General features: G+C 41.5%; 1 protein-coding gene across 2 annotated transcripts in view; it reads left to right on the top strand.

The window, feature by feature from the left end:
• The window catches only part of rangap1b (Ran GTPase activating protein 1b), a 56,030-nt gene extending 33,406 nt beyond the window's left edge, over positions 1-22,624 (top strand). For both annotated transcript variants that reach the window (XM_020531303.2, XM_020531304.2), the window contains 7 exons: positions 1,017-1,101; positions 3,286-3,472; positions 8,365-8,475; positions 9,376-9,478; positions 10,913-11,001; positions 18,503-18,624; positions 20,063-22,624. In XM_020531303.2, the coding sequence (XP_020386892.2) occupies positions 1,017-1,101; positions 3,286-3,472; positions 8,365-8,475; positions 9,376-9,478; positions 10,913-11,001; positions 18,503-18,624; positions 20,063-20,132 (767 nt within the window). In that variant the 3' untranslated portion in view covers positions 20,133-22,624. The remainder of the gene's footprint in view (positions 1-1,016; positions 1,102-3,285; positions 3,473-8,364; positions 8,476-9,375; positions 9,479-10,912; positions 11,002-18,502; positions 18,625-20,062) is intronic.
• The last annotated feature ends 447 nt before the right edge of the window (positions 22,625-23,071 follow it).

The following is a 23,071-nucleotide window of genomic DNA, read 5'->3' as shown; positions in this document are numbered from 1 at the left end:
CTCTCCCTATTTATTTCAAAACCCCCTTCCCCTCCCCCTTTTCTGATGAAGGGTCTAGGCCCGAAACGTCAGCCTCTCTGCTCCTATGATGCTGCTTGGCCTGCTGTGTTCATCCAGCCCTGCACCTTGCTGTCTCGGATTCTCCAGCATCTGCAGTTCCTACTATCTCTGGTGTGTATGTATGTCAGTTGAAAATTGTATCAGGCTTGATTGTTATCCCTGCAGTTAGAATATTGTCTTCACTTGTGTGAAGGTGATGAAATAATTGTGGATTTGGTTAGCTCAGAAGTTGGCATAATTGCTAGAATGTGATGCAGATTCACACAAGTAGTGCAGTTTCAATCCCTCTACATGTTCTGAGTGCATTGAGGCCTCTCTCCTCCTCTCGCCTCACACTTGACCCTGAGAGATGACCCACGCGCATTTCAAACAGTTACCTCACTCCAGAGAGGTCTTCCATAGACTGAAGGGTAAAGTCACCATAGTCCTACTGGACCAGAGGCTGCTTTCTCACTAGAGAGAGACGACTGGTGGTGGTTTAAACTGGTGTCACCATGTCTCAAGTTAGGGGAGAAGTTGAGGAATAGAGTCCCTCATGATAACCTCAACCAGTGCAGAAATTGAACCCGCACTGTTTGCATTACTCTGCATCATAAACCAGCATATTTTAGCAATGATGGAAACTAGAGAAATCTAGGCTCCTCAGGTTAGTAAACAACGTTGAGAGGGGCAAGATGCTTCAGACACAATGAATCTGAAATAAAAACAATGCTAAAAACATGCAGTATGTTAGGTAAAATCTGTAGAGAGCAAAGCAGTTATTTCAGATTGCTGACTGTTAGAACTTAAAGATGAGAGGCTGTTTTAAGACTACGTTCAGGAGCAGGCAGGGGTAATCTGACAAGGGAATAATGGCACATCATTACTCGGGACTAAGTGCCCACCTGAAACTAACTATCAAAGCTTGTGCAGGTAATTAAATTTAAACACATTGAAAGAGAGTGTCTTTCACCTAGGTAACTGTCTTGGTGAGGAAGGCTGTGACCAATTGAAGGAAGTTATGGACAGCTTCAACAAGCATGATGCATTGGCTTCTCTCAGGTAAGTTCGGGACCAAATCTTGTTGATTCATGAGCAACGCACAACTTGGTTTTTTTGGCGATCTTTCTTTTGCATTTCTTCGAAGTAAGTTCCATCAAGGAATTCTCTACTTGTGGCATACATAAAAACAATGCATCTTTCTAACCTCCAGTTGTTTGCTGGGTTTCAGTTCCAGCAATTTGCTCCCCTTTCCCTCCCACCCTCCCTTTTCCTTTCTATGGTAAATACAGTGTTACAGTGATACGGTGGAATGCTGTTTGGAAGGTTGGTGCAGACTCAATGGGCTGAGTGGCCTCTCTTTGCACTGCAGGCATCCTATTCTATTCTGTTAAATAACTGCAAGAGCTGAGGCTGCTGCAAGATAGTATTCTCCAACCCCTTACCTGCCTCGCCTACGGTCACACTCTTCTGCCCCTTGCTGAAGAAGAAATTGGATTGCTTTGTCCTAAATGTTGTGATAGCCTAGTGTTAAGGTATCTCTTTCCCTTTGCTGATGCATTGCAATATCTTCAACTCACCCTCCAATTCAATAACCCTGAGTAAAGGAGCTGTAGTTTTAGAAACTTACTACAGTTGTTTACCTTGGACCACTTTTGGGTCCATAGGTTTCCCACATTTAAAAGGTGTGATGCAGTGCTTGTCCAACCATTGTCCATGTTTTAATTAGTTTGAGTTTATTAATAAATTATATCAGTCACATGAGATGAATTGCGATTGACTGCAGTTTGCTGTATTAATTAAATGTTAAATTCATAACTTTCTACATCAGGTTGTGCATGGTATGCTGTCAACAGTATATTGTGACTGTAAATAAGATGTAATTATCAATTTGGCCCCAAATTGTTCTTAGCGGAAAGTACTGCAGGTTACTGAACTAAAGGTTAGAGCAGCCAATCAGCCTGTCCACTGAGTATAAATCTTAAATGAGCATTTGGCTCTGTCTCATCAAGTTCTTGCAGCCTGCTAAAGCATCTTTGTATCTAATTTTCCACCTCAACTCAAAGGCTGAATTACAGGATTTTACTGGTGGTATAGCAAGTTCTACTTCACAAGTGACAATACATAAATCTTGACTGCGAATACTATGACGTGGCCTGACTGCAGGGTATTACATCTCAGCCTCGTACTCTTCTAAGCCTCAGTCTGGAAATGCTCAAAATGAGCTACCATGACCATTTTTGTCTGGTTTGTCCCTTTTTTGTAATATAGCTGGGTGCTTTGGCCGGTGGGATTGCTGACTTAATGTGACGAATTCAGTGCTTAGCTCCCAAATTCCTGGAGGTTTTTTATACATCGTGAAGATTATTGGTATTAAAGGATTAAACTTTATCCCATTTCAAGCACCTCACATGTACATTGAGTGCTCCAGGTAAAACAACAACTGATATCCTAACCTAACTCTTGTTCTCATTCCACTGATTGTCAGCCCTCAGTTAAGTCCCAGTTTTGTATGGAATGCTTCTTCTAATTTCATGTTTTTTGTTCCTACTCAGTGGGGTGGGAAAATCATAAACATTAGGTGGTGGAGCAGAATAGGTTTGGTGACTGGTGTGTTAAAATACTGGAGGAATGACCCAAGTCACTATTTTCTTTTAAACAAAAATTTGTTCATGAGGTAAGAGCATTGCCAGCAAAATTATCATTTCATGCCTATTGCTCATTATCTTCAAGGCGGTAGGAGCCATCTTAAATACCATGCATAGCTTGCTGGACTATTTAAGAGTCCCATAACATTATAATGGATCTGAAATCACATGTAAACCAGATTGGGTGAGGATGGCAGATTTCTTCTCCAAAGGCTATTGGTTAACCAGATTTGAGTTACTATATCCTGATACTTATATGGTCACCATTACAGATTTTCTTTTTGTTTCGAATTTACTCAGTTAATTTAAATTTCCCATCTGCCATGGTGGGATTCATTGTTGCAGATACAGAGCTACAGCACAGAAAAAGGCCTTTCAACCCATTGTGTCCATGCCAGTCAAAAACAGCTACTTAATTCTAATCCCATCATCCCTCCAGGTTATTAATTATGGTCTCTGAATTACAAGTCCAGTAACACAACCACTATTCATCCATACCTGTAAACAAGCTTTGATTTTTAAAAAAATTTTATTCCTTTCAGTTTTTCAAGCAGAAGGTTTTTGTTTTGAGAAATGTTAATTTTGTTTTACTGTTAAGTGATGATGAAAGTGATGGGGATGAGGATGAAGAGGTGGACGAGGAGGAGGAGGAGGATGATGATGACGACGACCTGGAGGATGAAGAGGAAGATGAAGATGAAGAAGCAGAAGATGATGGAGGTGGAGAAGAACAGGAGCAAGAGAAGGCAACACCAGTTGATCAATTGATAGTTGACACACATGTGGTAAGTCTCAAGGACATCAGGGTTTGGATGCATTGTCCCGTTGTCCATCATATCATTGAGCTTCATAAGATTAGAAATGATGTCAATAAATTATGGAAGCAATTAATTAGTGATAAATTACAGTGACACAAGAAAAACTAAGATGTAAGAGGTTTGAATGAACTGAACAAAAGGTTTATTGGTGAATTTGTATTCAATTATTGGCATTTGGTTTAGTAGAATTTGGGGAGAAATGCTTTTTCCAGAAACTTCTGTATGTTTACTTTTGTAATACCTTTTTTACAGTTTCAATTTTTCACAGTTGTTCCAAACATTGTAGGCTACTTGCATCAAGTCACCATTTCAGGCCATAACCCTTTGTCACGTTTCGGCCGAAACTTTGGCTTCCCTGCTCTTCGCATGCTGTCTGACCGGCTGTGCTTTTCCAGTACCATATTTATTGACTTTAGCTTCCAGCATCTGCAGTACTTATTGCCTCCATTATAGGCTACTTGCTAGTAAATAACAAAGAGTGAAGGAAGTTGGACCTTTATGTAGCCCATTGCTACAATTTTTAGCTAGTCTTGTGTTTTCTTCCTTTCCAGACATCTAACTATTTCATGCTATCCCCTCAAGATACTTGAGCTTTTCTCAGATAATAGTCCATGCCTGAAAGCAGCAAGACCTGGAAAATATCCAGGCCTTGGTTGACAAGTGGTAAGTAACATTTGTACCACACAAAGTGCCAGGCAATGAACATTTCGAACAAGAGAGAGTCTAACCACCATCCCTGGATGTTCAGTGGCATTCCTAGCACTGAAACTTCACCGAGATCCTGGGGTTGCCACTGAACATAAACTGAACTAAACTAACCATACAAGTAGAATTAACGTTACGGGTCCAGTGACCCTTCCTCAGAACTGATGGTGGCTGGGAAAACGTCAGTTTATATGCAGAAAATAGGGAGGTGGGTGGGGTAGGGAGTAAACGATAGGATAGAGCCCAAAGAGAGAGAAAGACAGTTGGATAGACAAAAGAGTTGCTAACGATCAGGCTGGGAGGGTGAGTAGTTGTTAATGGGGACTGTTAGTGACTAACAACAGTGGGTGTGTAGTGGCAGGCTATGTGGTGACAAGGCCTGGTGTGTGGGGTGGGGGGCTGGGACATGGGAGAGTTTAGGCCCTAAAATTATTGAACTCAATATTGAGTCCAGAGGGCTGTAGGGTCCCCAAGCGGAAAATGAGGTGTTGTTCCTCCAGCTTGTGCTGGGCTCCGCTGGAACACTGTAGCAAGCCGGAGACAGATGTTGGCCAGGGAGCAAGGGGGTGCATTGAAGTGGCAGGGAACACGTAGTTCAGGGTCTTTTTTGCGAGCAGAACGTAGATGTTCTGCGAAGCGGTCGCCAAGTCTACGCTTTGTTTCCCCAATGTAGAGGAGACCACATTGTGAGCAGCGAATGCAGTAGACTAGATTCTTGGAAGTGCAGGTGAAGTGTTGCTTCACCTGGAAGGTATGTTTGGGCCCTTGGATACTGGGGAGGGAGGAGGTAAATGCGCAGGTGTTGCACGTTCGCCGGTTACCCTGCCCTCACTTTCACCTGGTCTATCTCTGACTCCTCCCTTCCCTTCCTCGACATTTCTGTTTCCATTTCTGGGGATAGACTGGCCACTAATATCCATTACAAACCCACCAACTCCCACAGCTACCTGGACTATACATCCTTACACCCCACTTCCTGTAAAGACTCCATCCCATTCTCTCAGTTTCTCTGTCTCCGTCGCACATGTTCAGATGAAGCCAACTTCGACAAGGGAGCCTCCGAAATGTCCACATTCTTCCTCAACCGAGGATTCCCCAGCTACGTTGTCGACAGGGCCCTCAATCGGGTCCGACCCACCTCCTGCACTTCTGCCCTCACTCCTTCTCTTCCCTCCCGCAACAGTGATAGGGTTCCCCTTATCCTCACTGACCATCCCACCAGCATCCACATCCAGAAGATCATCAGACGCCACCTCCGGCAAAAGCCACCACCAGACACACATTCCCCTCCCCTCCCTGGTCCATACTTCCTTCACCTCCAACACCTCCCCACAGCCCTACGGCACCTTCCCCTGTAACCGGCGAACGTGCAACACCTGCGCATTTACCTCCTCCCTCCCCAGTATCCAAGGGCCCAAACATACCTTCCAGGTGAAGCAACACTTCACCTGCACTTCCAAGAATCTAGTCTACTGCATTCGCTGCTCACAATGTGGTCTCCTCTACATTGGGGAAACAAAGCGTAGACTTGGCGACCGCTTCGCAGAACATCTACGTTCTGCTCGCAAAAAAGACCCTGAACTACGTGTTCCCTGCCACTTCAATGCACCCCCTTGCTCCCTGGCCAACATCTGTCTCCGGCTTGCTACAGTGTTCCAGCGGAGCCCAGCACAAGCTGGAGGAACAACACCTCATTTTCCGCTTGGGGACCCTACAGCCCTCTGGACTCAATATTGAGTTCAATAATTTTAGGGCCTAAACTCTCCCATGTCCCAGCCCCCCACCCCACACACCAGGCCTTGTCACCACATAGCCTGCCACTACACACCCACTGTTGTTAGTCACTAACAGTCCCCATTAACAACTATTCACCCTCCCAGCCTGATCGTTAGCAACTCCTTTGTCTATCCAATTGTCTTTCTCTCTCTTTGGGCTCTATCCTATCGTTTACTCCCTACCCCACCCACCTCCCTATTTTCTGCATATAAACTGACGTTTCCCAGCCACCATCAGTTCTGAGGAAGGGTCACCGAACCTGAAACGTGAACTCTGTTTTCTCCTCCACAGATGCTGCCAGACCTGCTGAGCTTTTCCAGCAACTTTTTGTTTTTGTTCCTGATTTACAGCATCCGCAGTTCTTTTGGTTTTTATTAACCATATAAGTACTGTGAGTACAAGAACAGGTTAGGGGCTAGGAATCTTGCAGCAAGTAATTCACCAACTGCCCAAAATCTGACCACTATCTACAAGGCACAGGTCAGGAGTGTGATGGAACACTGTCTATTTACCTGGATGTGTGCAGCTCCAACAGCACTTGAAGCTTGACACCAGTCGGGACAAAACAACCTACTTGATTGGCACCACGTCTACAAACATTCACTCCATCTACCATCAATGATCAATAGCAGCATTGTGTATTGTGTACAAGATGCGCTACAGGAATTCACCAAGGCTTTTAAGACTACACCTTCCAAACTCAACCACTACCATCTAGAAGATGAGGGCCGCAGATGCAGGAAAATGCCACCACCTATAAGTTGCCCTCCAAGCCATTCACCATCTTGACTTGGCAATATATCGCTGTTCCTTCATCATCTCTGGATCAAAGCACTGGTGCACTCACCCTAATGGTATTGTGCATCTACTTAGAGCAAATGGATTGCAGCAGTTCATGAAGGGAGCTCACCAGCATCTTCCTGAGGGCAGCTAGGGATGGACAATAAATGCTGATCCAGCGAACAATTCACAGATTCTATGATGGAATAACAAAATGTTGGCTAGGTGTAAAGGTGAAATAGTGGTGTGAATAATAATTCTTATTGCATGGCATAATAGTTTGTACAGCAACCTACTGACCCACTACACCTGCCAGTTGGCATTTAATTCCATTACTTTGTAGAAAACCCCCTTTTTTTTTCCCCTGATGCTTAGGGATTTTGAGTGCTGCCTTGGGACATCTACAATCCGTCATGCCACCTTGAGGCAAGGAGCAGACATTCAGATCAAAACGTACATGCAGCACCAATGGACAAAGTCCCTTATGAGTCTTCATTTCAGCTCTGTTTGTTTCAAGGGAATTTTAATGCCTATGCCTATGCCTATGCATGTGTGCTGCATCCTACTTAAACATTAATTGGCAGTCTTTCTCTGAGACACCACAGGATGGCTGGTATGATGAATGTGAATGCTGTAACATGAGCCATTGTTCTTTTGACACTCAATCTGAGGTGCATTATTGGAGTAGAAAAGATCCAGTCTTCGACTTCTTCTGTACTGTTCTGGAAATGCTTGATGCTCGTGTTGTCAGATGTAAGAAAGATGTTCTAATCATCTTCACTCGCTTATCAGAAGGGCGCAATACTATAATCTTGAATATTGAGTCAGTTAAGGCACGATAAGGCAGCAGCCAAAAAAATTAAGATTAACTAACTAAAAGTTTGGTTAAAGGCAAAAACAGCGCTGAAGAAACGGGTCCAGAAGCATCTGTAGAGAGAAATGCTAATGTTTCAAGTCCAGTGACCCTTCGCCAGAACTGACGAACTTTTGATCAGTTCTGACAGAATCCCTGGACTCAAGACAATTAACAGTTTTCTACCTATCTACAGATGCTGCTGTGGTTCTCCAGCATTCTTGTTTGATTTCCACCATCTGCAGTTCTTTGTGTTTATTTTAGTCAGAGATTGTAAAGAGCGTAATAAAGATGGCAAAGGAGGCAGAAATGTTTAGGGAGGAATTCTAAAGTATTGGAGCTGTGACTGAAGGCACTAGATTCAATACTGAAATAAAGATCACAGTTGGAGTAGTGCAGAATTGTAGGACTGTGGTGGGTTGTGGGAGTGAGTGTGGATGCATGAAGAAATATAAACTGGAGATTGCAAACTTTTAAATTTGAAGGATGTGGGATGAGAAGCCCTTGTAGGTCATCAAGCGCAAATGTGCTAAGTGAATGGAAGTGCTGGATAGGATACGGGCATGAGAGTTATGGATATGTTGCAGTTTGTGGACGTTCAGATAGGGGGATCTCTTTTTAACCTATAGTGATCTGTTTTAACTTTTTCTTGCCATTGCTGGGAAAGGAGCCCATCGTCTGATAAATATACTCTGTCCTCTGGTACTATTCCATACTTCTCACTAACTGCCTTTTATTTTTCTAGAAAACCATCCCAATTACCCTGACATCAGAAGCTGCCAATTTCTTGTCTTTTCCATCTCCAGACAAACTCCTTAAAATGGGACCTAAGCGGTCACTTCTGTTACTGCAGCAGGTACTGATATAATAGCATGCATTTTCTATTCAATTTTCTGTGGCACTGATTACTGTGCCCCCACTCAGGCCAAATGGATGCTCCTTCTACAGGTATAGTCGTAATGATGCCTCACTGAAAGGGACATCCTTCATGTATGAAGCTAGTTGGTGAGCTGCCAGACTTGGTTGTCAAAGGAGCGCATGACTTGACACAGGCCTCACTTTTTTCTCATGTAATGTCACTTTTCCCTGAGTTAATACTGGATAGAAGTTGAATACTGCTTAACTTCCCTCTTCCTTAGCTTGGGCTGCCAAGGATGAAATTCTTACAGCCATGCTGATTAAGATCAATTAACACAGCATAGACCAAAGGATATTCTAGTCATTGTGACTGTCTGTGCCAACTGCGTGATGAGGTGTTAATTCTTCGAGATGAACTCTGCATCCCTGCAGTAATGAGTTTGTAATGTTGTGGCCAGCTGAAGCTTGTATTAGTTTTCAAACACGCATCTAGGATTTAACTTCTTATCAGCTTCAGTTGTCGGAAAAATTGAGGTAATGTTCTTGAGCTCATTGAATAAATGCAACACCTCTCAGTTTTATGCCTGCTTCAAACTCTTGTCTGTCCTGAGCCAGGTAATTGCATCTGGGTGGGTGTTAAAGGTCCAGCAATTGATCTTGGCATTCCCAAAATGTAGAAGGGGAAAAGATGTGACATCTGTTAAGTGTAATGGATTAACCTGTTGGTTCTAATTCTTTAGTCCCATTGATAAGGAATGATCAGCACATCTGGACAAATATTTGTTAAACTTTATCCAAGTTTAAGTTTCTCCTTTAGGAGAGAATGGTGAGCATGTTCCAAGTGAATAGGGTTGACTGAATTTTTTAATTTAAATTAATGTAAATTAATTTTCCTCAGACTGATCTGTCAAACGCGGAAAAGGTTGTCCAAACATTTCTGAAGGTGGCTGCAGTCTATAAGGAAGACCAGGAAACCAAAGCAGCAGTATTTGAGACTGCAGGTGGGTAGCTTTTTGTTTAATCTGAATTGTTTTTAGAATAACATAGATCATTGTTCGACCTCCCCCACCTCCACCACGCGCCACCCCCCCCCCCCCCCACAAAAACAAACTTTTTGTTCCAGTTCAGCTGGAGGTGGAGTCCATTCTTTGTATTGTATATTAAATCTAGGGCTCAAACGGACTTGGTATATGGTTTTTGTGATGTTTACTGTGAATAGGGGAGCAGCATCAAGAAAAGTAATCCGATTGATGCAAGTCAGGAAAGTTTGGAATTATTACTCTCTCTACAGTTTAGCTGAGGTCAGCCTGAAATGTAGATACCGTATTCGCTCTGGTATGTACAGTTCCACTGTAGAGTTTGTGTTAGCATTCAGGCATATAAGAAACTGCGCCAATGCCACAAACATGGACATATTAAATTGTGATTAGCATCCGCTATGTGCACAAATAAACCAATGTCGCCATATCTGTTTGGCATCCATTTCCAGTGAGGAGACATGCAAGCCGTGTTAGTGCAATATTATCAGCTGAACATTAGTGAAGTCTGTTGCTTCATCTGTCTAACTCAAACAGTGAGTATGAAGAACAGACTAAGCAGGATAAGATTTTTTGGTCTTTCAGTCCCTCTTCTGCAGGGTTGGTTGTAATTTTTAATTGTGTTGTCCTTCCTTTAATACCCAGTCCACCACTTTCCCATTATCACCTCAGTTTGTTGGTCTACTATTGCTACTACATGGCTGTGATCTATTTGTACATTTTTAACCTGATTATTTTCTCCATGGATTTGATACCTCAAATCCATGCTGTCTGAAAACCAGACACTTGTATAATATTCTAAGCATCGATTCTAATTGATTAAACTTGTAAAAAGACTTGTCTGGATAATTAGGCGAGGCACTGTGTTGACACAGTGTGGCTTCAGACTTTGTGCACTGGTCAGTTCTACACTTTGAGCAGCACTTGACCTTACTTCACCTGGTTCCACCTGAATTGCCCATGGCTTAAACCACATGACCAGAAATCCAGCAATGTCAGCACTGCCTTGGTCCTGGATGTGCCAGATTTGAGTTACCTGTATATCAATTTCTTGATATAAATCACACTGCAATTCCACTTTGGGCTGTTTATAGAACAGAATACTATATGAAAGAGCAGTGGAAGAAGATTCAAAGTATAACTTTAGAAAGAGAATTGGATAAATACTTCAAAAAGGAAGACTTTTAGGAGTGTTATGACGAAAGAACAGTGTGATTGAAACTAAACATGTGCCTCTATCGAAGAAGTGATACAGGCACAGTGGGTTGAAAGGTCGCCTGTACTCTACATTCTCTGATTCTCTATAGATAAGTATCACTCCTGTTATTGTTTATCCTCCCATATAAGTGTATTTTTTTACTCTTTTCCACCCTTGTTTCTCCCCCCACCTTTAAATAGATGAACTGTTGCAGAAAGCGTTCAAGACTACGGGATTTCAATTAGATGTGTTCATTACTTCTCTGTTGGTGTATATGGGACTTCTGAAGGTAAGAGCTGTTCTGATGTGTGGAGTGAAATGTGTAACTTGTGGTTGATTCTTCAACCCAGGCATGCTATTTTGATTTGTGAGGAATATCAGTGATGTAAATTATTTGAACACTAATGGAATCTGGATTTAAATGTGGCCCTGAATTTTCCATCTTCTGCACCTAAAAAGCAACGGCTTAGGCATCTTTAGGACAAAGAGAACTGCCATGTCATAATTGATTTAAAATGTGATATAAAACAGAGGTCTCCAGTAGCCCTAGAACAAACCTGAAAATAAAACCAAGTGCTGGAGAAACTCAACAGATCTGGCAGCGTCAATTCTGGAGAGAAATATTGGACTCCGTGTTAACATCTACATTCACAGATGCTGCCAGACTTGCTAAGTTTCACCAGTATTTTCTGTTATACTTCATGATTACAACATTTTGCAGTATTTGTTTTTATCCTAATGTAAATCTACTGGATTAACTAAATCCATTTCCCAGGGAGATCTTTAATTCCTTGCTGGCTATTTGAGATCTCTGCTTCAGATACTGGCAGTGCAAGCATCCCACTAATCGTAACTGATTTAAGTTACCAAAATTGCTTAAACATTCTAGGATTCTTCATTTGCTGTTGTGGTGCTTGTCTAAGTTTACTGAAGCTTCCCTATAGATTGTGGATTTCGTGTTTTACAGATATTGAAGTTTTTGTAACTATAAAGGGTTGAATAAAGGAGGCAACATTTCAATAATTTGTCTATCTGTAAAAATGTGTAGTTGAATGAAACTTGGAGTGCTATTTGTTTTTGAAGAAGCCTCGGAAAACATGACCTATAAACTCTGAAAGTGCCAACCCTTTTGCTGCAGTTACTGAGAACCAGAGCCCCAGTTAAAGATCACCAGCCTTTGCTTTGCATTTCAATGTGGGCACAAACATAAAAGAATTGCTAAGCAACTAGAATTGCTCTATTTTTACCCAGTGTTGGATTTTCTTTGCCTAAGTGCAGGTTTGTAGCATCAAATGAGCACAGACTTTTAAAAAAATTGACCTTCGTGCTGTTGATTTTTTTCTAAGCCTCTCAAATTATTGAGAGATTTTTGGGTTTCCGTTGTGGCTAATTATCTGACTTTATGTCCAGAAATGTTGCAGAACATTTTAAGAAGGGACACAAGAATAGGCTTTAGTTACGGCTCATTTGGGAACCAATGACATAGGAAGGAAAAGGCTGAGTTACAGCAGACTTTCAAGAAGTGGAGACCAACTTTTTAAACAAAAAGACCTCAAACATCATAATCTTAAAATTATTTTTTTGGATGTGAGCATTGCTAGCAAGGCCATTGTCCGTTCTTAATTGACCATGAACTGAATGGCTTGCTAGGCTAAGTCACAGAGGGACACTAGTCATGACAACCCATTATTGTGTAGGCCAGACTAGGTAAAGACATCAGGTATCCTCCTGTGTAGGTCTTTGCTGAACCAGGTGTTTTTGTTCACAACAATCCAGTAGTTTTTTGTGATTATTATCAATGCAATGAACATTTTACTCCAGGTTTATTGATTCGTATTTAAATCCTCCCAGTTGTCATGTGGAATTTGAACTTGTTTCCTGAGTGCTAATTACATTTATAGTTACAATTTAACCATTGGATTACTTATCCCGTAACATCATCACAACTCCCTGACGTTTACTATAGTCACGGAGAGAGATAGGAGCAGACGGTATGGGAAAGTATTTAATTGAGGGAGGGGAATTACAATGCTATTAGGCAAGAACTGCGGAGCATAAATTGGGAACAGGTGTTCTCCGGGAAATGCACGACAGAAACGTGGAGGTTGTTTAGGGAGCAGTTGCTACAAGTACTGGATAGGTTTGTCCCACTGAGGCAGGAAAGGAATGGTAAGGTGAAGAAACCTTGGATGACCAGACATGTGGATCATCTAGTCAAGAGGAAGAAGGAAACTTCAGGTTGAGGAAGCAAGGATCGGACAGGGCTCTAGATGTCTACAAGCTGGCCAGGAAGGAACTGAAGAATGGACTTAGGAGAGCTAGAAGGAGGTATGAGAAAACCTTGGCGGTAGGATCAAGGAAAACCCCAAGGCGTTCTATGCTTATGAGGAACAAGAGGATGGCCAGAGTGAGGGTAGGGCCAATCAGGGATAGTGGAGGGAACTTGTGTGCGGAGTGAAAGGAGGTGGCAGGGGTGGGGGGTGTCCTTAATGAATACTTTGCTTCAGTATTCACCAGTGAGAGGGACCTTGACGTTTGTGAGCATAATAGGTTGGCACAACATCGTGGGCTGAAGAATAGTACAGCACAGTACAGGTCCTATGTTCTATCACTGCACCACTGTCCTCTTAAATCTCTGGATTACTCCTAATGCCAAAGAGTACAAGAATTGTAATATGTAACAAGAAACAGTATAAGGGGGAGGGTTTCATCTCCCTGAGGCAAGTGGAGTCTGTTATGGTGGATGGGTTGCACTACAGAGCTAGTATCAATGTGACGGTTAGCTAATTCTATGGGGATTGTTTTAAACTAAACTAACAGAAGGATGGGGAATAGAATATAACATTTTAGAAAGGAGAATTGAAGTTCACAGAGCATGGGCAGAGACAAACAGCACAAGTGTGAAGGCCGGTTCAAAAACTGGAAGGATTTGACGTGAGGACAAATGTGAGCAAGTCAAAGATGAATTCTGAATGTGTTTTAATGTAACGAGGTTGGTGAGTTTCAAACATAAGTCACAACATAGGACCATGATATGGTAAGAAATAACAGAGCTGGCTCTAATTTTTTTTTAAGTAGATTTGCATTTGTAATGTGCTTTTCGCAACCACCTTTGCAGTCAATGAAATAGATTTTCAAAGTCTAACCGCTGCTGTCATATGGGAGAAATGTCAGCCGATTTGTGTTCTGCAAACTCCCTGAAACAGATGTGAATGTGAGCAGGAAATCTGGTTTTTGTGATGCTGATTGTGGAATGAAAATTAATCAGGGCACCAGGGAAAAGAATGGATTGATGGGGCCTCTTCAGTCTCTCATTGGAAAGGTTGTCAAAATAGGGGAAGATTAGGCACCAAATATTCCTGGCTCTAATGTGTCCAGGGAAGGTAATGAAGGAGAGATAGTATTGATCAAATAAATTACAACACTGAGACAATGTTCCGGAGTCATACAGCACGGAAACACACCCTTGAGTCTAACTTGTCTGCGCTGACCAGACATCCCAATCTGACCGCATCCCATTTGCCAGAGTTTGGCTCTCATCCCTCTAACCCTTCCTATCCATGTACCCATCCAGCTGCCTTTTAAATGTTGTAATTGTACCATTGTTGTAATTGTAACTTCCTCTGGCAGCTCATTCCATACACACATCCCCTTCTGTGTGAAAAAGTTATCCCTCAGGTCCTCTTATAAATCTTTCCCCTCACCTTAAACCTATGCCCCTAGTTTTGGATTTTCCTATGCTGGGAAGACAACCTTGGCTGTTTCCCCTATCCAGGCGCCTGATGATTTTATAAACCTTTATATCGTCACCCCCTCAGCCTCCAATGTTTCAGGGAAAATAGCCCCAGCCTATTCAGCCTCTCCCTATAGCTCAAACCCTCCAGTCCCAGCAACAGCCTTGTAAATCTTTTGTGCATCCCCATGTTTAACAACAACCTTCTGGATGAAAAGTCAAAAACATAATTTATTTAGTTGAACCAAAGGATCAAAAAGGAGTTCAGCCCAGTTCAGTGGTATACCATGGCCCATCAAAGAAATTACAGAAAGTTGCAAGAAATAGATGGGTGATAAAAGGTTCAGAGTTAAAAATGGATCTTCTACAGAAGGGTTGGAATGAAAACTTGGAAAGCAAGCAGTAACTGGTTGCAAGGTCACTTATTTCTATTTTAAGTGGGCATATAATCCCCCTTTGTAGCTTCATGAGCTGACAACCTGGTAAAGCAAGTATGGGACTATATATACTGTTAAACAGCAGTCATATCATGCTGTAGAAAACTGTTGCCCAAAACCAACAGATCAGATCAAAACCAAAACAGGAATTGCTGGAAAAGCTCAGCAGGTCTGGCAGCATCTGTGGAGAGAAATCAGAGTTGATGCTTCAGGTCGAGTGACCCATCCTCGGAACGTAAGATCAAAATCTTGTAACTTTGTAAGTTGTGGATGCTGATGAAAAATTAAACAACAGATCCAGTAAATGAATGAATGTTTGTTTTAAAAACTGAACAGTAGGAAGCCATTCAAGGAAGAGATGGATGTAAAACACATGGGTTTCCATAGAAATGAGGAAATGCATCCAAATCCAAGCTGTCCAGAGACTGGAATGATTAAAAATTAATTTGAGAAAGAAGCCTTAATTCAGTTGTACAGTTGCAGAGAAACCAAAAATGTGCAGCACCAAGGAAAGCCATTTGACCCAGCTGAAAAAGAGCTACACCCTGCACTGCTTAATCCTACTTTTCAGCATCTTAGTCCCTAACTGTGTAACTTGCAAAACTTCACGTGCAAATCCAAGTAATTTTAAAGGCATTGAGGGTTTTATTTCCTTCACCTTTGTCAGGTGGTGAAGTCCAAATACCCATTACCCTCCAGGTGGAAACATTTCTCCTTGGCTCCCCTTAAATCCTTCCAATCGACTGTATCTAGGCTCCTCATAATTTTGTACCGACATTTATATAGTGCTTTTTGTGACTTCTGGGCAACTGAAAGTACTTTTGAAGTGTAGTTGCTGTTGTAAGCTACAGCAGCAAACTGCCATATGATAATCCCAAACCATATCTAGGAATAACACCCCTGCTCATCTTCAAAATTGGGATCTTTTGCTCCAGTCACCAGAACGAAAAGAATTATCTTGATTTCAGTCCTTTCTTGGCATCTTCTGTTGCATTGCATTTCTTTAGCTCTTTAACAAATGAAGGCCACCTGCTATTTTATAGCTTGCTGTGGCTTTTGTTAAATAAATATAGGTCATCTTTTAAACTGCCATTTATTGAGTGTTCTGGCGGTCTCAACTAACGTTTACGTACCTCCAAGCGTGAACGATGTACTAAATATTTGAGACACCAGTCAGATATGATTTTCCTTTAAGTAAATGTTTGCTGACTTTCTTTGGTTAATCTGTGTCTTTCTAAATGACAATTTCTAATGTCCCTTACATTTTTTCCATTACTTTACCTGCCAACTTTGTTATGCCAACAGGACTGTAATTACTCAGTCTAACCCTTTCCCTTCAACAGCAATATGAGCTTAAAAGTCTTCTGGCACTGTGCATGTGGCCAGAAAGAAGTTGCATCTGGTCAGAGGCTCCATTAGTTTACCCTCGATTTTTCTTAGCAGGCAGGGGTATATTTCATCCAGGGTTGGCAATTTATCAGTTTCAAGGATGTTTAACTCTTAATCATATTTCTCTAACTCTTCATCTCATCCAATTTTTAACATTTTTCTTTCTTAACTACAACATCTGCTTCGCCCCTTCACTTTGTGGAAAAGTGACACAAATTATTACTAGAACTATTCTCAGGTCTTGCACTTCCACATGTAGGCTTTCTGGTTTCTAATGGGTCCTACTCTCCTTAATTATCCTCTAGCTCTCCATCTTTTTAAAAGATCTTCATGTTTTTGTTGAATCTGCTTATCAGTAATTTATGCCAGTAACTTATCTCTTCACTCTCCTATTTTTAATTTGTCTGCAGTTCCTATATCACAGTGGGATTTCCGTAGCATTGAGCACATCTTCTCTGACATTAAGCTTTCCTTTATTTTCCAAGGATCAGGCTCATTTTAACATTGAATCAAATAGCTTTTCTAAAACCATGTAATTTTAAATGCCTAAGCAAACCGTCTGGTGAGATGGTTAAATCTTAAATTATTTAAGACTTACAACCAGAGAAACAGATGGAGATGGGCCCCCAGCAAATCCATACCAGAAGAAGGGCAGATTAGTTTTGGCAGTCTTCAGACTATCTGAGATGGAAAGAAGTCTTGAGCTGTTGCCGGTTTGGAAAAAGCCTGGAGTTTTTCTTGTGGCTTGGTGAGTTAGCTAGTGTTTCTATGTCTCTGTCTCTGGGGGAGACAGTATGGAGAGAACTACATTCTGGTGAATGTGCAGACATTTGCCAAAAGGAATTGCTTGAGAACCTCAACAATTGAGTTAGGAATGACACTTCTCCAGGGTTTAGCGTATATTGTTGAGGAAATGGGTTGAATCCTCCATTTAGCTGTTTGTGATAATTTACAGTTCTCTTCAAAGGAATAGTTTTCAGGCTTTTTTTTTTAATAAACTTTTTGTTCTTTTGCTAAAAGTATATTGAACATATTCACATGAAGCTGCCAGTGACTGACCTCCACAGTGAGCAAATGGCCAAAAAAAAACTTATGGTCAATTCAGCCAGCTTTCACTCTGTGATCTGACTTATCCAGTATCATCATCAGCTGAGATCATAGCTATACAATAAAGAACCAAGCTGAATGCACAACCTATAGGGATAATTAGAAGGGAAATAAAAAGAGGATGAGAATCCATTTGGCTAATCCAAGACTTGTATAAACATAAATAGCAAAAAGATTATTGAAGAATACAATCAATTAGGACAAAAAAGTAAACCTTGTGTGTGCAGAAGGCACAGCTAAGATTTTTTTTGATACCATGTTGGTGTGCAGTGAGATGATAGTTAATAGCAGTAAAGGAGAAAGTATTAAAAACATTGGATAGAATAAATGTATACAGAAGAGTTGATTCAAAATAGGCAAATACTCTAAAGTAGGAAACCCACCATGTCGAGATAGCATTTGTTGTGGGTTGCTGAGAGTAGTTATTACAGGATAGAATATGCAGAAGCTATATGAAGTTTCACTTTAAATGTTATTGTTCCTAATCGGCCACACAAAATCTGTGGCTCAAGAACGACGGGTGAATATGCATGCAAGTAGAACAAGGACTGATTAATTTAGTTTTTATTAAACATTGATTCAAAACTCAGTTGCCCATTAATTCCTCTCATGTCTGTTTCTAACTGTTTTTTTCTTCCTTGTTACTTAAGTGCTCTCTTCTGGGTAGTCATTCTGTTGGCGATGTAGAACTGGCTGATTGGGCTGTGTTTGTTTCCTGTGTCCAGGTGCACACCTTCTGCCTTCAACTTAAACCCTAGCTAATGTTTACAGTGAAATAAAAATAAAGTACTGGAGAAACTCAGGTCTGGCATTATCTGTGTAGAAAGAAACCAAGTTAACAATTTGAGTCTAGAGACTACTTCATGTACACGCACATACGTTTAGAGTCTTGGTCTTAATTACTTTAGCAATTTGCCAGGGAGGTCTGATCAACACAGATCAGTACAATTACAGGCGTGCTGGCACCAACTCTTTTCTTTCAAGGTTCTGCCCATAATCTCTGCTGCTCAACTATGGTGAAAGAGCACAATGGGCCAAATGTCCTCTGGTGCTGTATAATGTTATGATATTGTCTCTTTGGTAGCTGAATATTTTCTAACATTTTTCTGTTTTGTATTTTTCAGAGTGAAGAGAAGATTAAAACCGTTGGTAACCTAATTGGGCCTTTGACAGTTCTCAGACACGTGATTCAGAAAAGCTACTTTCCACGCTCTGTGATTCCCATCCTCCACGCATTCCTTACTAAGTAAGCAAGGACTTTTCTTTTTATCTCACTGCTGTTTCATTGCTTTTAATGATGCTTGTCAGTATCTCTTGATGTCAACAGTCTAATTTGTCCAAGTGCAGCCAGGAAATGCTCCATTCAGATATGATGTTCCAAGAGCTCTGGGTACCCTCGGTATTTCAAAAATGTGGCAGTTTTTGCAAGAGACCTTTTACAGTGGGTATGTTAGATTACAATTCCATAACAGACATTACACCTGGCTGATCCTGGGGATTCCCCAAAGAAGGAGCCCTAATTAAATGACTGTCTGCCTTTGGTGTCCTTTTTAGAATCATAGAATCCCCACAGTGTGGAAACTGGCCATTCAGTCCATTGAGTCCACACTGACCTTCCAAAGAGCATCCTACCCAGTCTCACCTACCTACTCCCAACACTAACTATTGGAAATGCATGGTTACAATCCACCTAGCCTACACATCCCTGACCACTATGGGCAATTTGGCATGGCCAATTCACCTAACCTGCACATCTTTGGACTGTGGGAGGAAACTGGAGCACCTGGAGGAAACCCACACAGACACAGAGAGAGCATACAAACTCCTCACACGGTTGCCAGAGGGTGGAATCAAACCTAAGTCCCTGGCACTGTGAGGCAACAGTGCTATCCTGCTGCGCCACCATGCCACCCTGAACTGGCCCAACTGCAGTGCAGCAAAATATAACTTCAAGTGTGAGTAAGTGCCACGGTCTACAGATCATGGGTTTCCACTGCTAAAGCCTTTTGTCACCCATTTCCTCTGCTCAGCTGCGGCTGTTTCCAATTCAGCTTGAGCCAAGAGGAGAGCGCCTCCAATAGCAGGAAAATCTCCAGGTACATGGCCTGGACCTGGCTGCTGCTGCTTCTTGGCAGCCCAGACAGGCTACCATCTCTTATCATCGTTTGAACCATGTCATTGCTCAAATGGTGCTCATCACTGTTACCTTTTGCTAGTTCCTCTTGCAGCTTTTCCAAGCTATAGGTGGTGCCAGCTGACCACTCAGATGCCCACCTGCCATTTCAAAGAACAGTACCTAATGCATAGTGACAGCAGCACACGATTATTAGATGCACTGGTGGTAAATGGTGACTGAGAGCTATTAGCAGACGCCAGGGCAAAGGTGCTTCCCTTTGGGTAGGAAGTGAGTAAGGCTCTTATCAATCAGTGGATTATCGCTTGCTGCAGTTGGCAATGTCCCTTTCCCTTAGTAGCAAATTGACACCGCATACCCAGAGTTGCCAGCTGTCAGAGTGAGAGAGACATAGACCACTTTTGAACTTGCTTTAAACTGATGTTTCATGTCCATTATTGTTGAAAAATCAAGAATCTAATCCACCTCTTGCACTATGCTAAAAGGATGATAAATAAGACTTAGAATCGCAGTCTTGCTCTGAGCTCACTTAAATTTTCTTTTAATATAGACAGAATCGTGCTTTTGACACCTGCCAAAATGCCAAATACACTCTGTTGGAGACGATGAAGAATCTTTAATATCATCCCTGTGATGTGGGAGCTGATGCAACAAGAGAAGTACACAGGACTGTAGGGATTATCCATGCATTACCAAGGAACGGCTGTAAAATTGCCCACTGGGCTGTACAGTGTTGAATGCTTCACTTTCTTCATGCTACAGACTGGATCTTTTGCTTCAGTTCAGCTTGCACCCCATAGCCTTTTGACAGTTTGCCGTCAGCTCTGGCCAGATTCTCTTCCGCTGCTTACAAGTGAAAGCAAAATCGGAACCAGTTTTTAATGACTGATTTGAAAAGATGGATTTGCAAGCTGTTCATGACTCGTCTTGTGTTTCCTTAGCCTATTTTGGTGTTAGGAGAAAAAGTGGAGAATAGCCAAATTTCCGTGGCTTTGAACAACCAAGTGACATGTGCGTTAGCTTAAATTTTGGCCCTTTATTCTTTCATGAGATGCTTTATGAAATTGAGTGGGCACAATTTACAATATTCAGCTTATTCCTATTTGAACCAGCTGACCTGGAAAGAGAGACAAAATCATATTTGAAAATCTACAGGCTGATACCTCAATCCCATTTCTGAAATATGTTGATGGTGTCATCTTCATCTGCTAACTTGTGTACAGACTTCAAAGGAAACGTGTTCATAAAGTTCTTCCAAACTTCTATAACTGTTCAGCTAATACAGTTTACAAATCACTTAATCAAATGGAAAGGTCTTGTTGGCTGCTGCAGAATCATGCCACCTACCCTTCACCACCCTCCCTGTCCCAACCAAGTGATTCCTATCTGGGGAATTGTTGGTTTTGACCTGTGTAGTCAGCAGTAATCTCATCTTTGTGTGCCTGATCCCCCATCACCACAACAATCCCTGAAAAATTATAGGGAAAAGAAGTTTGAAACTATTGCCCCTTAACTGACTAATTAGTCAAAGGTGTCCTTGTGCCTCAGTGATACAGGATCAAAATGTAGCACCCCAGTCTATGGGGAGATAGGTAAGTGTGGGATGCAGAAAGATTGTAAAGCTGCTACATTTAACTGTGGTGTGCCAAGACACAGTGAAGGAAATCTGTTGGGGATCCATTCTTGATATCCCATGTGGATTCTAATGGGATATGTACATGAAGGTCCAATAAGGTCAGCACCAGTGCTAGCTATCAAACGTTACCAAACTGTGGCTACTTAGGGAAGATGCAAGAATCTGCAGGCTATTGCAGAACCATATCCTCCCAAGAATAGATGGCTTCTGGTGACCAGGGAAGAATTGAATTATGATTGGGGCAAGAGAAAAATTAGAGCACTGATGGGCTTCTTATACAATCAAATATATCCTAACACATCATTTTTCACAAGGGTGATGTTTTAAGATTTAAAAGAATGCAGGGAAAAAAAGACTTTGTGAACATCACACTTTGATCGTAAGTGATTTGAAAGCAGCTGCAGGAAAGCTCACTGCTGGTACTCTGTGGACTGAATCTTATCCCAGACTTTGAAGAAGCATTTTAATATTGCTTCATTTAGATTATCCAACTTGTAAAACCACTGGACATCTGAAACCCCCAGTTGATTTTCTATTCCAGATTTCTGTTTGCACGCTTGTAAAAATTAAGAACCCGTTATCCAGGGTCGTCAGGAGAACTACTGCCGTTGAACTGTTTTTTTTTATATATAAATGCCTGGCAGATGCAAGGTTGCGGTGGTGTTTGGAAATTTCAACTAATTCCAAATAGGAGTCACAGTAGTTTAGGAAGGTCAGGGGCTTTAAGTTGAGTGTTGCCTTAGGAGAGCAGCACTCTCATATCTGCATTATATCTCTCACCTCTTCAGTTTGCCCTGAGCAGTAATGTGAGTGTGCACATGTGCGCCTTTGGAAACAGAGGCAATGTATTCATCTCTTTACGTTAAATTTGTGTGGTGTGCGCGTAGGACAAAACGCATTATCAGGATGATCAGAATGTTGAACTGTAGTAGAACTGTTGAAATGATGGATGATGAGCAGGCCTTATTGTTCTTCTATCTGTTAGACTAAAGAAGCTCTCGGGGCCAGCTACATTCATAGTATTTAGGTTTGAATAAGATGCAATATTCAATTCAATTTTGTTTTTCCTTGTTCTTCCTGCATCTGACAGTTTGCACCTTCAAAGGTGAGCAGCCAACTCCCATGCTAGCACTGATACTATTCCTATACCCCAGAATATGATGACTCTGAAGTAAGGTGCTGCATTTTCACAGCTGCAGTTATTCACAGCAGTAATGAACTGAGGGCTTGCTAGTCTAAACAGATGGATGTTCTAGGTCTTGTGGTTCTACTCATAGAACAACAGAATTATTTCAACAATATAGCCAACATTATATCCTTAGTTCATGCCACCCAAAGTATACCAACTGACCATTTGTTTTAATTGATGTCTAAAGGGTGGGAACTGGAATGGAATGGCTGCACTATGTCACTGCTTCAGAAAACTCTCTGAACTGGTTTGAGATATTTTGGTGATAAAGATGCTGTGTTAATCCACATGTTTCGTCTTCCTTCTCTGATGAGACCAATACAGCTGTTGAATTTCATGTACATTTTCTCAGGTTAGGAACTGCTGCAAAACCAGGCTGGTTTAAAATGTTTGGTTGCAATGGTCCTACATAAATATTTCACCTGACGGTTAACATTGTCTCCATGTTATATAGAAGATGGAGAACCACAAGAGAAAGTGTAGGAATAAACTACTTCAGAACCGGGGTTTATAACTGTCAGGGATAAGGAGAGATGGTGAAATCATTCTAATACTACTGGACGAGTAGTAATTTTTCAGTAACAATTTACTCTGTCCTATGGGTTTAGGTGATTGAGTGCATTTCATGTTCTTTTAGCCTTTCACTTCTTCCTAACTCTGCTATCCCTATTCCAGTTAAATTGAAATTCTCAGTATCACACATTTTAAATTATTAATTTAAGTATTTCCAGCAT

This window comes from Rhincodon typus, chromosome 37, assembly GCF_021869965.1.
Source record: "Rhincodon typus isolate 14 chromosome 37, sRhiTyp1.1, whole genome shotgun sequence".
Taxonomy (NCBI): domain Eukaryota; kingdom Metazoa; phylum Chordata; class Chondrichthyes; order Orectolobiformes; family Rhincodontidae; genus Rhincodon; species Rhincodon typus.
This window is presented reverse-complemented; position numbering and strand designations above follow the sequence as displayed.